Raw genomic sequence first — 17,585 nt, forward strand, 5'->3', positions numbered from 1 at the left:
AGGAAAAAAGTCGTTTAGTAAGCAGCACAATTTCGTCATACACACAAATAATCACAAACAAACATATTTAAGTGTACACAAAGGACTCGTTTTTGCCGCGCTCGGGTGACTCGGTTGCGGTGCTTGAGTTGCCGTGTTGTCGAGCGAATGTATGCGAATAGACGCGTAAATTCCAAAAACGTAGCTGTCTAAAGTACACAGCGAGCGGTGAGCAATTTGAATATGCACGGCGCGAAGAGAGGTGGCTCAGCACAATACCCGTAACAAGGATCACAACAAGAGATAAAATTGTTTGTGCTTTTTCCATTTGCTTGCAATTCACGGTGTATGTATAACTGCGCGAAGGCAAAAGCGAACGCATATACATAGTTAGTTAACGTGTCGTTTAGCCACACATTTCTCCAGCGCATTTTCAGGCAGTACCTTTTTAGTGAGTGTCCTGTGCGGTGGCTGTCGAGCAGCAGCAATGGGTGCGCTGCTTTCACACCAAATGTTCTTGTATTTGTGCAGTGTGCTGAAAATTTTGCAAATATGCTATACAAAGTTGAATCATTTCTAAAAGTAAAATTATAAAATTAAGCGATTATTTGCAATAGCAGCTTTCCACAATTACATCACAATCTTACAAGGATAATGAGTATGCTCGCCAATCGTCTGCCGAGCCAAGTGTTTTAAGGTGCCAATGCTGCAGAGGCATACCTACATAATTGTCTGTGGTGTGGTGATAAATCAATAGCAAGGCCAAGAATGTGTCTTGGAAGTGATTAGCCTTGCAGTTGAGTTGCCAAATTGGCAAGCGGAGATTTTGCAAGTATTTTGCTGCCACAGGGAAGGTATCCGCCAAGGTGTGAGATGGTTTGGAAAATGAAAAAATTAAAGGAAAAGTGTTGAAACGTAATGAGAATTGGTTAAAAGTGAAGTGGGTACATCGTCTCGTTGCGTAGTTTTTATTTTCACTTTTGCGCCTGGGCGTAGCCACCTGCTGAGCAATTGTTCGCCTTTGCTTACATGTGAAATTACGACGCATATGTAGCCTTTTGTGAGTGCCATACATCCGGTGTAGAAGGCTATTTTTATGTCTATTTACTGCTCAAATACAATCAAAAAAAAAAAATGTGAACAGCCGGACGTTGCTGCCAAGCGCCAACAGTACCTATGAAAACAAAAATGCGATGGCCTTCCACAACAGGATATGTGCGGCTAATTGGCGCTTTTCAGGCAGCCCAGCATTTTCATACGCCGACCGACAATGCTGAGACCATTTCCTTTCTGAAGTGAACTAAAAATAGCTAAAAATATCAAAAGCCAGTTGATGGAACTAAGCTGGGCCAAGTGGTGATCAAATTATTTTACTGTAATTTTGTGGTTAAAAGAAAGGCTTATCAAGAAATTGTTTTTAAAAAATTAAGAAAAAAAATTAATAAAAAGTAAATAAAAAAGTGCAAAAGTGAATTAATAAAAAATATGTAAAAAAAAAAAAACAATTAAATAAAATAAAATAAAAAATACAATAAATTATATCTTTAAATATGATTAAAATTTAATGCACTGCAAAAATGTTGCACTTTTAAGAATATAAATTATCAAACTTGAAATACAAATTTATGGATTTGGACCGCTCAAGTTGGTCGCTGTTTCTGGTTTTTTTTTTTCATAGTGTTCGGAACAACACTTAGAAATGTGAAATTACTTAAAAAATTACCAAATATGAAATTTCAAGCCGTTTGGACTAGATTTAAAACTTTGAGACTTCAGCCCGAAATTAAGGAAATTAAAAAAATCGGTATCGGTAGTAAGAATGTGTAACACAAATCAAATAACTTGTGTTCTAAACTCTTCTAGTGGCCTCCAAATATTTAGTTTTCATATTATTATTTTATGCGCTCAAGGGCGAGCACAGTCGAGAGCTTCTGAAGATGACTTCTGATAGCGTCGAAAATATGAACAAATAAATACAATAAATGAGATAATTTAATTTAATGTTATATTGTTTATTAAAAGCCAAGAAAACAAAATTAACTTTTTTGCTTTTGTTTATTTTCTAAAGAAAATTACTATGAATTTTCAATGCATTCGAAAAAATCTGTAAATTAATCAGTGTTAAACAAATATAATTAGCGTCACTTCAGTGCTTCTATACAATGCCCTATGAAAGGCAGTCCCAAGTAATTACGCGAATTATAGAGTAGGGATTCCATGTGTACGTGCAAAAAGCGTAAACGCCAGAAGACCATTTTAAACAGGCCCCAAATTTCGTAGTGCAAAAATCTAAATTTTTATTACTTGCTAAAAATTATACACAAAATTTCAAAAATGCTCAAAGTAATCAGTCAGATAGAAGCTGGTTGGTCAAAATGCTCACTAAACAACAAAAAAAAAGTGCTAAAATACTACATTTCACTAGAGGTAGATAACTCGAACAAGGTTTGTTAGATTCTAAATCTATTTTTGTTAGTGTTCTTAATGATGTTACTGTATCCTTAATTAGGTTTGCAACCAAAAAATTTAAAATTCAACCCTCTGTAAAGAAAAATTGTGATAAAGTGATTTTCCTCCACTTTGCTCTGTGGAGTTTGTCTATTTTGTTTGGTTGCTAGAATAGCTGTTCAACTGTGTTTTTTAATTCCGAGTTTGAATTTTGAATTTAAAAAACTTTCAACACTATAATATTTTTTTAGTGCGTGAATTAGTGAATTTAGGAATTCATAAATTTTTCATTTTATAATCTTTAGAATTAATAAAATCATAACTTCATTTATTTTGTTAAATTATTTAATAGGACTATGAATAAGTTCGTGCGGTTTTACAACAGATGGCGTAACTTGATTATTATTCCATCGATCCACATTTCCAAACATTCATTGGAGAGCTACTGTCGTAAGGCACAAACGTCAGTATAAGTTTTTTATTTGAAGCGTAAACAACAATATTTTTACCACACTTGAAAATGTCGAATTTCGTGCCAAATAATGTGTTTTTGCGGGGAATTCTTCTTCATTATTTTAATATGAAGAAAAAAGCAGCCGAAAGTCATCGTATCTTGGTGGAAGTTTATGGTGAGCATGCTCTATCTGAGCGAACGTGCCAGAAGTGGTTTGCACGCTTTAAAAGTGGTGATTTTGGCTTGGAAGACGAAGAACGCGAGGGTGCGCCGCCAAAGTTCATGGATACCGAATTGGAGGAATTGCTCGATCAAGATCCGGCTCAAACGCAAGAAGAGGTTGCAAAAACTTTGGGAGTTGATCAATCAACCATTTCCAAACGTTTAAAAGCCATGGGAATGATCCGAAAGGTAGGCCATTGGGTGCCGTATGAATTGAAGCCAAGAGACGTTGAACGCCGTTTTATGGCATGCGAACAACTGCTTCAACGGCACAAAAGAAAGGGTTTTTTGCATCGAATTGTGACTGGCGATGAAAAGTGGGTCCATTACGACAATCCAAAACGTCGGGCAACGTATGGATACCCTGGCCATGCTTCAACATCGACGTCGGCGCAGAATATTCATGGCCTGAAGGTTATGCTGTGTATCTGGTGGGACCAGCTGGGTGTTGTGTATTATGAGCTACTGAAACCGAATGAAACGATTACGGGGGATGTCTACCGACGACAATTGATGCGTTTGAGCCGAGCACTGCGAGAAAAACGGCCGCAATACGCCGATAGACACGACAAAGTTATTTTGCAACATGACAATGCTCGGCCACATGTTGCACAAGTGGTCAAAACATACTTAGAAACGCTCAAATGGGATGTCCTACCCCACCCGCCGTATAGTCCAGACCTTGCGCCATCCGATTACTATCTCTTCCGATCGATGCAACATGGCCTGGCTGACCAGCACTTCCGTAATTACGATGAAGTCAAAAAATGGATCGATTCGTGGATTGCGGCAAAACCGACCGAATTTTTCACAAAGGGAATCCGTGAATTGCCAGAAAGATGGGAAAAAGTAGTAGTAAGCGATGGACAATATTTTGAATATTAAATTTGTAACCATTTTACGTCAATAAAGTTTCAAATTTCGAAAAAAAACCGCACGAACTTATTCATAGTCCTATTAAGTTATAATGATTTCTACAATATTTAATTTATGCTTTATATTTATTTTAAGAAGTGAAGTTATAGCTTTAAAAATTTATTGATGAGTTTATGATTTTCACTAATTTGCTTTTAATTTAAGTAATTTTAAGCTCTAAATTTTTTATGTGGAAAATTTTGTTTTGATTTAAAATTATTGAAATTTAATAAATTTTTTATAATTTTAAAAACTTATGTAAATTTTTATGTGGAACAATTTTTTTTTTATTTAATATTATTGAAATTAAAAAAAATTATAAGTTTCAAAACTTATTTCAATTTTCAAAAATTACAATTATTCCATATTTTTAATATAAGGTGGCGCGAAATTAATCATCCAAAGTTGTTTCTGAATAACTTTTTTTCTAAAACAAAAAAAAAAATATATATATATATCAAAAGATTGAAATCTTTATTTTCTATTATTTTTTGCTGAGCTTTCGTGGGGTCCATTCTCATGGTATGGCCTAGCTGTCTTAGCCTATATCCTGTTAAGTGATTATGTCGTATATACATATGCGTCAATTTCAAAAGTTCATTTTTTAGTTAATGTCGTATATGTGCGTCATGCCGAAAAATGAAATTGCATTTGCTATGAAATTTAAAGTTAAGCCAAAAACGAAAATTTCCCTGTTATTTTGACATCATAAAGTAAGTATGAACACTGAATTTCCTTATAATCGTTATCATAATCGTTCAGCCAACGCGCACGGTGAGTCCAATATTTGGCTGAAAACCGGTTTTGCATCCCGGTCTTCGCTTGAAATTAATTCAGCACAGTAAAACGAGCTGTCTAAGAAAAACTAATCGCTTAACAGGTTAAACTTTGATGAATCGCACAACATTTTATCCTCTTATAAGTTTGATTTTTACGCGCTCCATTGCTTTTCTGATTTTATACTTCATAGGGTGATTAATTTTGCGCCACTTTGTATTAAAATACTGAATTGAATGTATTAAATTAGAAAATATTATTAAAATTTCTAAACTGCTTGAATGAAAAAAAAAAATGTTTGTTTAGTTATTAAATTGATTAATGAAATTTGTTAAAATGTATTTAAATTTACTTAAATTTTTAAATCTCTTTAAATAAAAAAAGTAAAAAATAATTTTATTTTAATTATTATACTTTTATATGTATGTATATATGTATAATTGGCGCTTACTCCCTTTATATATTTATTTATTTATTTTTTTATTATTTTTTTTCATGTGTTTTAAGCACAATTTTTTTTAATTGAATTCATTTAATAATTTAAAAATAAATTTAATAACTAAAACATCGAAAGTATTTATTTAAAACTTATTTCAGATTTACTTAACTATTGTTCTCTGTTTTCTAATTTTTAAATTATTTAAATTCTTAAATTATAAGCCAATTAATTAGTGAATTTAAGAAAAAAATTGAAAGCATAGTTTTTAAAATTGTTAAATTAGTTAATTTTATTATTAAAACAAATTATTGATTTCAAATTTATTTTGCACATTTAAATTTAAATTTTATTAATTTTTGAAAAAACTAAAACTAAATTCATTTATTGCTTTTATTAAAACTGTTTGTTTTTTTGAAAATATTTTTTTTTTAATTATTTAATTCACTTATTTATTCGTTAAAAAAATTCATTAAAAATATTAATTAAAAATATTTTATTGTATATTTTATGTTTTGTTAAATTATTAAAATGTGTTTTCTTTTTTATTACAATTTTTTAATTATTAATCAATTAATTCCATTTATTGCATTTATCAAAATTGCTTAAATTTGAATTTTTGAAAATATAAATTGTTTATTTTTTTGTTATTAAATTAACCAATTTATTTATTAAAATGAAAAAGTATTAATCTCAGATGTTTATTTTATTTCTTCTTCAATTATAAATCTTGTTTTTTATTATTGAAAATCTATTTTAATTAGAAATCAATTCATTTCATGTATTGAATTAAAAAGTTTTTTAAATTTATATTTTTAAAATTATTAGTAAATTTTTCATCATATTTATAGCAATTAACAAAAATATTAAAAGTAAAAAAGGGGCTACACACGACTTCCAAAATAAGCAACTCATTTTTTTAAATAACAGATTTGTACAGATTAACAGATTGCACTGTATTGTTGAGTGTGAAATTTTTTTTTCTGTTATTATCAGAATTCGATATTCAGAGCTGATTGCTGGAATTAACGCACCCGGGTCCGAAGACCAAGGGAGAGCGCAACCACTGCTGTTATTAGTTGTCATCGCTTTCTTTCATATCAGAAAACAATAAGTTTACTATTCTAAAGTCTGATTATATTTATTATGTTTTTATTATTTATTAAAAAAACAACGATTTTTAGAATTCGTAAATTTTAAATTTCATTATGTTCATAATTTATGGGAACTTTTGTAGTTCAGATTTTTTTTTCTTGTTCTCGACAAGACTTGTCTTGCGTTGGCTTCGTTAATCTATTTGATTTCTAACAGGATAGGTGATTAGCCTGCCTGTAGTTCACATTACAGAAATAATAAGAATTTGAGGCTTAAAAGCCTAAATTTGAAATTTGACAATTTTTGTGTGAATGAAATGGAAGTTGCCAAGTAGAAGAAGAATAACAAAATTTTTTCGGCAAAATCAATTTATTTATTAATTTAATGTAGTCGTTCACCTTCCGCGGTTGAGTAGATTAAATTTTAAACTCCAGAAGCTTGTCGAATGAGTTTTTAGGAACAACATCCAATAGTACTAAATAAAACATACTAACAAATTTTTAATAATTATACTGTTGAATTAAAATATTTTAAATGCTTTCGTTGGTTTGAAATTTTGGTCCAAAGCGCTTTGTGTTAAAAAACAAAATTAACAGTAAAGCTGCGAATAACTACAGGCACAGGTGAACTTAGAAATAAACTAAAAATATATTTTCATTAAAAATTAATGAATGTATTTTTTTTAGAAATTACTCCAAAAGGCTTAATTAAAAAATAAAAATAACTGAAACTAATTTAAAATTCGTAAAAGCTAAAAATATTGGAAAATTCATTGCAAAAAAAAAAAACAAAATATGAAATACAACTCCTGCCGTCCAAAACAAAATGTCAAAGGTCATGCGCCACTACTCGTACACCGGAGAGGTTGGAGAGAGAGAGAGAGAGAGTGGAAAAAGTAAACGAGCGATTGGTATTAAAGAGAGTGCGAACTAGAAAACAGAAGAAGTTAGCAAAACAAGAAGAAGACGCGGAAAATAACTACACAAAAAAGTGCTTATAAAAACAAAACCCAGTGAAGCAACAATTGTGCAAAAAACGGAAAAGAAAAGAAGCGCGAATGTAATAGAAAACGTGATGAAAAAGAGAGAGAACTACTACTGTAATACATTGCGCAAAGATAGTGAGAGCAAGAACTTTTGGCAGTTTGAAAACAAAATACTACAATAATAAAAGGAAAACAAACTTGTATATATATACCAGTAGTTACGAAAAAAAGCAAAAACAAAAAAAAATTCAAAGGTTTACATCTGCTCAATCCTCAACTGCCTCGCTTACACTCTTCATCCATACAACCCCCATAAGTCAACGTACAATCGTTCAGCCTGGGTTTCGTCAAACGTAAAAGTTCCTCCGCGGAGAGTATCGCTTTTGCGACTGTTGGTGAGAGTAACTACGGTGGTGCTGAGGGTGGCGCTGGTCCTTCGTCGTCGTCATCTTGCTACGCAACGGGGCGCCGGAAAAGTAGCGCCACCGTTGCTGAAGAGGAGGCAACACGTCGTCAGAATCGTATACGCGAACGTGAACGTCAAGCGGAGGCACGTCGTCGTCGACGTGACACAATGTCCTTTCGCAATGTTTATCGGGCGCTGCGTATGCGTTTGAGCAGTAAGCAAATTCATGATTTTTCACTCTCCTAATGTTTATTTTGTGATCTACGTATGTACACCTATGTTTACCCATACATTTGTATGCATGCATTTTCCTCCGTTTTTGGACCATCATCTCCTGCGGCATTTATCAAATCTCGTGCCAACAAGTTTTTTTTTCGGTTAAAATTTGATTGTTTTGGTTTTCTCTGTTTGTTATCATTTCCTCTGAGTTGTGTCTCAATTGAGTTTTTGTTTTTTATATTTGTTGTTTGTTGTTTATGGTATCTTGGCGCTCATTTAATTCGTTTTTCGTCACGCACTTCTATTCTTTTAAGTGCTCCACAGGGTTTCAAGTTTGTGTAGTTTCGCATCTTAATTCAAAGTTTTTTTTACCACTTTGTGTGTTTGATTTGCCTGCAATGATTTATCAACTCTTAGAATTCAAATAACGTTTATGGAAATTTTTGTACTCTTCTGCCTCAATAAATTATAGAAGAAGAAGAATGGGAACCAGATCTTCTCATATCGAATTGTCTTATGGTGGGTTCCCTTTATATACGTTTAAGCTTTGGCATTTTAGAGAACATGGAGGAAGGGTGCAATTGATAATGGCCTTGGTAGGGAACTCGAGAGTGTTTTTTTCACCTTCATGAGGCACATCACATTTATTACTTTACTTGGAGCAGCTTCGGGCATACGGCATCAGAATAATATAATAATTTTTTTAACAGCAGCCGCCACTGGGAGTGCGTTTACGCCTTGAAAAAGTTTCTTGAGTAAATTTTTTCACTCGGACCGCAGTTCATAGACATACAATTGAAGAACCCCGTATATATAGGGTTTTTTAATAGGTGCGCTTCAACTTTTTTCCGATAGGGAGGGCGAACGACACAATATTTTTTATTTTTCGCTTGTCATTTGTAAACTTCATTAGTATACATTTCATCATGGAACGCTACACACTTGAGCAACGATTGCAAATCTTGCACATTTTTTATGAAAATAATCGTTCTGTTGCTGCTACTTTAAGAGCATTACGGCCATTTTACGGTCCATTTAACAAGTCATCCCGTTCGACAATCGACCGTCTAGTGAAAAAATTTGTATCTACCTTTTCGCTACATAATGTTCCGGTGCCAGAGAGAGCAAGAAGTGCACGAAGTGTTGAAAATATTGCTGCCGCCAGGGCTTCAGTTCAAGAAGACGCAAATGTGTCGCTCACACGACGTTCTCAACAATTGGGCCTTTCTATGTCGTCATTGTGGCGAATTTTGCGAAAAGATCTTGGCCTACATCCGTACAAGATCAAGCTGACACAAGAACTGAAGCCGTTTGACCATTTGAAGCGACGTCGATTCGTAAATTGGGGTGAAGATCAACTCGAAAATGATCCAGATTTTTTCCAAAAAATCATCTTCAGTGATGAAGCTCACTTTTGGCTCAATGGCTTTGTCAACAAGCAAAATATGCGTTACTGGGCAGAAAGCAATCCACACGTGATTCATGAGGCACCGTTGCATCCCGAAAAAATCACTGTTTGGTGCGGTTTACATGCCAGCGGCGTAATTGGCCCATATTTTTTCGTTGACGAGAACGATTGCCACGTTACTGTGAATGGAAATCGATACCGCGACATGATAAACGATTATTTTTGGCCGCAATTGAATGGTATGGACTTAGACGACATGTCGTTTCAACAGGACGGGGCCACAAGCCACACAGCACACGCTACAATTGATTTGTTGAAAAGTAAGTTGGATGAGCGCATTATTTCCAGAAATGGACCGTTCGAATGACCGCCGCGCTCGTGTGATTTGACGCCTCTAGACTATTTTCTTTGGGGTTATGTGAAGTCATTGGTCTACAGTAACAAGCCGGCGACGATTTGTGAGCTCAGAGCCAATATTGAACGCGAAATTGCTGGAATTTCGGCCGATTTATGCAAAAGAGTGGTCGAAAATTGGGTTCAACGATTGGACTTCGTAAAACGTGCACGCGTTGGTCATGCAAAAGAAATCGAATTTCATACTTAAATGTATATGTTCAAACTCGATAATAAAAAAAAAATTAGTTAAAAAAGTCAAACCGTTTGTGTTTTATTCAAAAAAGTTCAAAAGTTGAAGCGCTCTTACTGAAAAACCCTATATATAATATGTAGGCAAAAACGACAAGAATATTGAAAATTGCATAAATAGCTTAGCCATAGCCTTGCCACATCAAAAAAACTTAACTTAACTAAACCTATTGATCATTTGGAGTGTCGAAATTTCCCCGAACGGGCTCTGTAAAAGTTTGAGCAAAGTGTTGAAAAATCCTCTTCAACAACAAATCTCATTTTTGGCCTAACAGGTGTACCAATAAGCGAGGGGTGAGATACCGTGCACTAGACAGGACTAGTTTACTGGAGCGGCAGCCCTTGGTCAAGAAAAACCCGAGCCATTCCGGTAACGTAGAACCGGCTTCCACACAACCGCAACTGCTGCTAAAGTCCAAAACCGCAACAGGGCCCGCAAATCGCTAACCGACCAGTTTTAAATTACACTGCGCCTGTTAAGTCACCTGGAACTAGTGATATGCAGTGGACAATGAGACATACCAAATCCCTGCTATAGAGACGTGATGGCTCCTGAGGTCCCCTCCACAACGCTTACATAACGAGGCACAGAGGCTTCCTGTAAAGGATCACAACAAACTGCTCAGCAAACAGTTTCTACTAGCGTGTTACCGTTGCTTTCACCCAGTTAGATATCCACCTGAAACAGAGCCGCCTCCCAGGCGCGTCAGGAGGCACCTCTTCAACTACTCCGCCGAGATCCAGGACAAAACATACTAACAACTACTGGACAGTGTTTAGACAGAGAATTAACGACATTCATTGGGATACTCTTACCACCTTCTAAGCTCCCGACCTTCGAATGTCGTAATCGGAGTCCAACCACCACCCACAGCAGATGAAGAGCTTCAACTACCCCGAGAGACCCGCATAACTTGGGAACAATTACGTGCTTAATACTGTAGCACGATACTAACCACCATTTCACATGCCCCATAAAACCCACTCATCTAACGCCCCTCTCCCTCTGGACCAAACCTGGTGAAACAGCAAGTTTCCTGGGCCTAACGTTAGATTGCTGCTACAACAGCAACAACCAATAAGCCAAATAAGCATTACTAAGCAACAACAAATCCGCTTGTGTTTTAAGAGATCCCATTACAATCCGTGGAGTTCGCTCGCATGCCATGTTGGAAGACTATTTTCGACCGAGAACAGTTGGTCAATTAAAGGGAAATTTGTGAATCGTGTAATCTCCAAAAATGGTTCAGTCGATTTGGCATCCATGGACTTTATTTTCTGCCGTTAACTCGTTTTTTTTTTGTCGATTAACCATCAGCATTTGAGGAGCTTATTAACAATGCCGAAAAAGTCAAACTTATCAACTTTCCGGCCGACTTGTGTGGTTTAGTGGTGGTAGATTGATCCCAAAGTATAGTTCGCGGCCATCCTGCTTGCGGTAGTCATATCCAATATTCTTGGAATAAATTTCGCCCCATACAAAATCGTTAGGCCTCCATTAAAAACTTCCTTCCTTCCATTGATACCCTTTTGGTTTCATCAATCTCAAGTACTTTAAAATTTGTTATAAATTTGCTTTTCGGCTGCTTTATTTGTACCTCCCAATTTTGGGTAACTGACCCAAGTATGTCAAAACGACTTTGTAGCTAAAAAGGACATAGGAATGAAAAATAAAATCTTCAAGACTACAAAATTAAAACATTTGGCTGTTGCAAATCGGATAAAAAATAGCTGAGTTAGAATAAAATACATTTCGGCGGTAAAAAAAAGGTTTTTTATGGTGCCGAATTCCTGTCAATGTAAGCTTTAAATATAGGAAACTTTTGCAACTTTTTCTCCACCCAGCCTAATATAGATTTTCCGGCAAATGCCAAATCCTTTGCCCCACATTTCAAATAAAGATTTTCTCATTTTCATAATGACGATTTTGCGTTTCCTCAATTCATTGCCACAAATTGCATTTTCTTGTGCTGAAGGTGATTTCCGACCGCCTGCGGTGGCAAACAACCAAACACAGAAAATAAATGGCAAGGAAAATTTTGAAATACTTAAAAAAATATAAAAAGCCATGCGAAGAACTACAAACCAAGCAGAACCACGAAAATTGCAAGCCAAGCCTTTAATGGACTTCCTGCGGGCAAACGCTGTGAAGGACATGCGAAGTGTAACTACAAATGTATTCAAGAGCTAACGGTATACTCATGACATAAGTGCAGAGTGAATGGGAGTGATAAGTGCAATGCACAAAAGCTTCTAGTGGTTACTTGAAAAGCAAACTTAGAATGCTGAAAGTGCATGCTGAGTTAGGCGAAAGTGGGAGAAGATTAATGACAGTACAGATTGTGGTTTTGACAAAAGGCGGAAAATAGAAGAAAATTTAAGGTGCCGAAAAGTTTTTTGACAATAACATAGTAAATATTTAAGATTTCAAAATAATTTTTTTATGTCAAATCTCTGTAATCTATCGAGCAGCCAACCGCAATCGTTGTAAATCGAACAATAGGTAAATCTGATCCGATCATTAGAATTCGCTTCGATTAGATTGTTCTATAATTTTTTACTTAAAATTTAGTGCTAGTCTGGATGGGTCAATGTGCCGAACTGAAATATTTTTAGCGCCGCCTCTCGAGTCAATTGGAGAAAAATGATATATTTTCGCGTAAATAATATAGTATCTATTTAGTATATTTGAATATGAATCCGACCGGACCGTAAATACAGTTTTAATAAATACCTCGACTTCAGCGCCACCTATTGAACAATTATACTTCCAAAAGTTTGTTTTCTCTTTTAAATATAAAGCTCGGGAAAAAATATAGCACCCCACATTTTGACCAGCTTTGTCTATTTGTTTCTTTTTTTTGAAGTTCTTTTTTTGTTTTATAAAGTTATAGTTAACGAAAAATCATAGATATACACATCTCAAACTCATTTAATTTTAGAGCTATAAAACTGCGTACGCATTTCTTTATTCTGATTAGAAAGTTTGAAATTTTCAGGAATATTTGCACACTTTTTCTAATTTTTGTTGCAATAATAATAAAATATAAATTCAAAGTTGCTATAAAATCCCGTTGATTGGTTATACTTTTTTTCCTTCACGTTGTTGTGCAGTTTTTGCATTTAAAAAATTTATGGATGGAGAAAATACGCAAGAACTGACAGGAAAAAAATTATCAAAAATCATCGAGAATTTTGAGCTATCAGGTCAGTCCATAAGTTCGTGCGTTTTTTAAAGGTGGTTTTAAAATTAATAACAAAGATGTTTAAAGTAGTTATTAATTAATAATATATTTTCCTTCATTATTTACAATGTCTTCCCAACGTTTAGGCAAATTTTTAACTCCCCGCTCAAACAATTTTTTGTCCGTGGAACCAAAACACGCTTCGATATCCCTTTTTATAGCTTCTTTTGAGGAGTAGTTCTTGTTACTCATATGGGATTGAAGTCCACGGAAAAGGTGATAAAGGTGCAATATCCGGAAAGTATGGTGGATGCGGCATTAGCTCCCATCCGAGCTCGTTCAGCTTGCCTAATGTTTACCTTGCGGTATGAGGTCTTGAGTTGTCGTGGTGAAACAAAACTTTGCGTCTATTCACTTAATACGGTCGATTTTTTTAAGTGCCTCATTCAGGTTTGATAGCTGAATCGTTAGCAGTTATCGTCTGGTTTGGTTCCAGAAGTTCATAATAAACAAAACCGGCCATATCCCACCAAATAGACAGGAGAATCTTCTTGATGTGAAGGCCATCTCTAAGGGCCGGTTCTGGTGTTTCATCTTTATCTAATCATTGGCGTTTGCGAACAGAATTATTGTAAAGGACCTATTTTTCATCACCAGTAACAAAACGGTTCAAAAAACTTTCATTTTCAAGCCGTCGCAGCAGCTGAGAACACACATTCACTCTCTGCTGAAGGTTGGCGACGGAAAGTCTATGCGGTCCCAGCTTTGAAATTTTTCACAACTGAACCAGGTGCCTGTGAACTGTTCCATGCGATGAATTTAACCTCTGAGCTTTCATATCGACTGTCAAATTGGGCTCAGCTTCCACGAGTTCGGGCAAGGCGTCGGGAGTTAAAGACTTCAGCACGACCAGCGCGCGGGGCACCCTCCACGTCGCAGTTACCACTTCGGAATTTTGAAAACCACTTTTGCGCAGTCCTTACACTCACGGTATCCTCTCCGTGAACAGTGTTTATTTCTGCAGCAGCAGTTGTTGCATTTTTACCACTTTTATAAAAAAATACGAAATATGCCTCTTATACGCGTTCGAAAATTCCATTTTATTTTTTAACAGCACGTGCTTCTATCCGCGATTAAAGTCACTTGTTGAATGCACAATATATCAAAGAAAATATAAATAATTCCGTTATATTCCGCGAATAATTTTTTGTATGCAAAAATCGTACAAAAGTGAAATTATGAGTAAAATACGCACGAACTTATGGACTGACCTGATACTTCAAGCCGGCTGTTTCTTTGCTTATTTTCCTTGGGATATAAAACTGCATACTCACATGTTTTTATATGGTTTTTGTAATAGAATAAACTAAATATAATTAAAAATAAGAAAAAATATTTTATATTCAAAAATAAGTAAATAAATAGTCAAAACTGGTGAAAATGGTTTGGTGCTATATTTTGTACTAGTACATATGTATATATATAGTTGTGTGCACATAAATATATTCAAAGCTATGACGGAAGGACTTATTGACAAATTTTGACAATTTTTTATTTTTTTTAATTTACTTGTAGTACTTTTTTATGAAAATATAGCTCATCCTACAAAAAAAACCACACAAATTCGAGTTACAGAAATTGTGTGAATTAAAAAAAAATTTAATAAATTTTCAAAATATTTAATCTTTAAAAAAATGTTGAAAATTTCTTACATCGATCAAAAACAAAAATTGTCAAAAATTAACTGTGAGTTTTTTTTTGTGACTTGAAACTTGCACTACTAAAATTCAATGTACTACAAAACTGCATATTCAGAAAAATTTCAAAAATTCTCGTTCAAAAGTTAAAGTTTTGATGAAATTTTAAAAAACTTTGCAACAAGGCTGGAAATTTGCATTATAAGGTTTTTGTTGTGGAAAGCACCGTATTTGTATAAAAAATAATAGCGGTGTGTGATGGCAAGAAATCGTAGGGGTATGAGCTCATAGTGATTAGAGCAGGTATATAAAAAAAAAAAACAATTTAAAATTTTTATATTTTATTTAGAAATTTCTTAAACTTCTTTTGGTACGAAAAATGCCAGATGCTCTCACCTTTTTCCCATGGCAAATACAACATTTACATACATTTGCGTGCACCGGAAATGTCATTAGCAGACGAGTAGTTGTTTGGTTTACTTTTGTATGAGCAGCTGCTTTCGCTCACTAAATAAAAGCAAAAATAATAAACTTTTACAAAAATGCATAAAAATTATGCTTGTTCTCAGTTCATCCCACAAGCTGTACATATCGTAGGCACATTTATTTAAGCTTGTTGAAAATTTATATTTGTATGTCCTCCTCGGCGCAAATTTAGTGTTTTTGTATACACTACATTTTGTGTAAATTTTCCAATAATAAATCTCGGCTGGCAATAAAATACTTTTGGACTACACTTGTGTATGTCTGTGTATATATGTACCTATGTATGTATGTATTTATATATATGTGTGTGTATGCACATCATCTGTAGCGCAAATTTATTTAGTTGGCTTTTTCAACCTAAATTGCGCCATAAATCCTAGCATTTCAAGGACACGTCGGATATGAGACCACACCTTATGTCTGAAAAATGGCTATGTTACTGATGCAGAATTTACTATTTCATGATTTTCCTTATGAAAATAAATATATAAATTAAGATTAGTTAAAAAGCTTTTTTTCAATAAAATTTGGCAGTGTAACTCTGGCTCTCCAAACATTATTCGCTCATCAACGGCTATATTTATAGTATACAGGTTTCTTATTTTGTGGTAGAGCCATTTGCACTCTAGAAAAGTCACCTGCAACCTCCAATTACTGAAGTCTGTCCAGGCAATCATATTGATTTCATTCCACTTTCTGACCACCGTTCCCACTTTCTTGCTTGCTGCGCGTGGTTCGTGTGTTTCTTAATAAGTTGCCAAATATAGCATGCGCAACGGCTGCCTTGTTTCACATTAACTACTTCGCAACGCTTTGGTATTGCAAAGAACCAAGGAAGCTACTCTCACGCCAATAAAGATACACTTCTCACCGCTTTCTTTTCTAAGGCATGTAACATATAAGTACTTATATTTTGACTGCACCTCTGCAAAATTATGAAAGCACCAAATATTGACAAGGTGTGGTTATTAATTTTTTTATTTCTTAGTTTCAATTAAGTGTTTTTTTTTATATGATTCATTCTATCTATAATAAAGATCGTATTAAGCCAAGTTTAAATTTTTTTACAAGATTTATAAACAATCGACAAATTTTCATCAAAATTTCAAACGTTTTACTGAGAATTTTATAAAATTAGAAAAATTTTGATTGCGCAGTTTTACAGCTCATTCTATTTGGGTACAATAAAGGCCAAGTTATAAGTGGCTCAAAATTCTCGCTGATTTTTAATAATTTTCTTCCCTAATGGCTCCCTCACTAGGAGGCGCTCCTCTGATGCTTTCTGAGAAGGTGAGACACCTAGGTATTATCCTTGACAGCAAGCTTACGTGGAAGCCCAATATTGAGGAAAGAGTGAGGAAGGCAACAATAGCCTTGTATGGGTGCAAGGGCGCAATTGGCAAAAAATGGGGCCTTTCACCTAGAGTTGTTTTTTGGCTATATAATACTATTGTAAAGCCTATCTTGTTGTATGGGGTCATAGTCTGGTGGAACTCACTAGAGAGGACGACATTGGTCAAGAAGCTGGAGAGAGTTCAGAGGTCGGCACTCATTGGAATCAGTGGGGCGCTTCGAACGACTCCTACTCTGGCGCTCAACGCAATGTTAAATGTGGTACCCGTAGACATCGCAGGCAGAATTGCCGCTACACGTACCGCAATCAGGCTGAGGGGCTCGGGCTATAAGCTCAACCTCACTTATGGGCACTCAAGCATCCTTAGAAACTTCGAGTTCATTCCGCTGTCAACGGATCAGTGTATACCCCCGCTTAGTCCAACCGGAACCTTCTCCACTCATATTCCATCACGGGAAGAAGGGGACCGGGGGCTACACTTGGGGACAGGGTCTGGTGAACTTGTTCACGGACGGATCGAAGTTGGAAGGAAAGGTTGGCGGAGGAGTTTTCTGCGAGGAGCTCCCCATTAGATTCAAATTCAGGTTACCGGACCACTGTAGTGTGTTTCAGGCAGAGGTAGCCGCAATTAAGGGAGCAGCTGAGCGTTGGGCAAGTACACAAACTTGTAAGGTCGCGAAATCCTTCTGACCACGTGTGGACCGGGGGCGCTCGGGTGAGCTTCTGAGGTTGACAAAATATCAGCTCTCGGGTTTTCTCACAAGTCACTATGCGCCAGAAATGCATGCTGTGAGGCTTGGAATTACCTCAAGTCCCTTTTGCAATGGATGTATGGAGAATGAGGTGGAATCATCTCAGCACCTACTCCTTAGCT

The 17,585-nt window shown here is 35.3% G+C and overlaps 1 protein-coding gene across 7 annotated transcripts in view; it reads left to right on the forward strand.

The window, feature by feature from the left end:
* Nucleotides 1–17,585, forward strand: part of LOC128866493 (probable phospholipid-transporting ATPase IA) — a 145,138-nt gene that overhangs the window by 52,965 nt on the left and 74,588 nt on the right. Inside the window, exon 1 of one of the 7 annotated variants that reach the window (XM_054107297.1) lies at nucleotides 7,018–7,931. The exons of the other annotated variants lie outside the window; for them this stretch is intronic. Within the exon in view, the coding sequence (XP_053963272.1) occupies nucleotides 7,886–7,931 (46 nt within the window). The 5' untranslated portion in view covers nucleotides 7,018–7,885. Of the gene's footprint in view, nucleotides 1–7,017; nucleotides 7,932–17,585 lie in introns of those variants that run through there. 7 annotated transcript variants of the gene reach the window in all.

The sequence above is a fragment of the Anastrepha ludens genome, chromosome 6 (assembly GCF_028408465.1).
Source record: "Anastrepha ludens isolate Willacy chromosome 6, idAnaLude1.1, whole genome shotgun sequence".
NCBI lineage: Eukaryota > Metazoa > Arthropoda > Insecta > Diptera > Tephritidae > Anastrepha > Anastrepha ludens.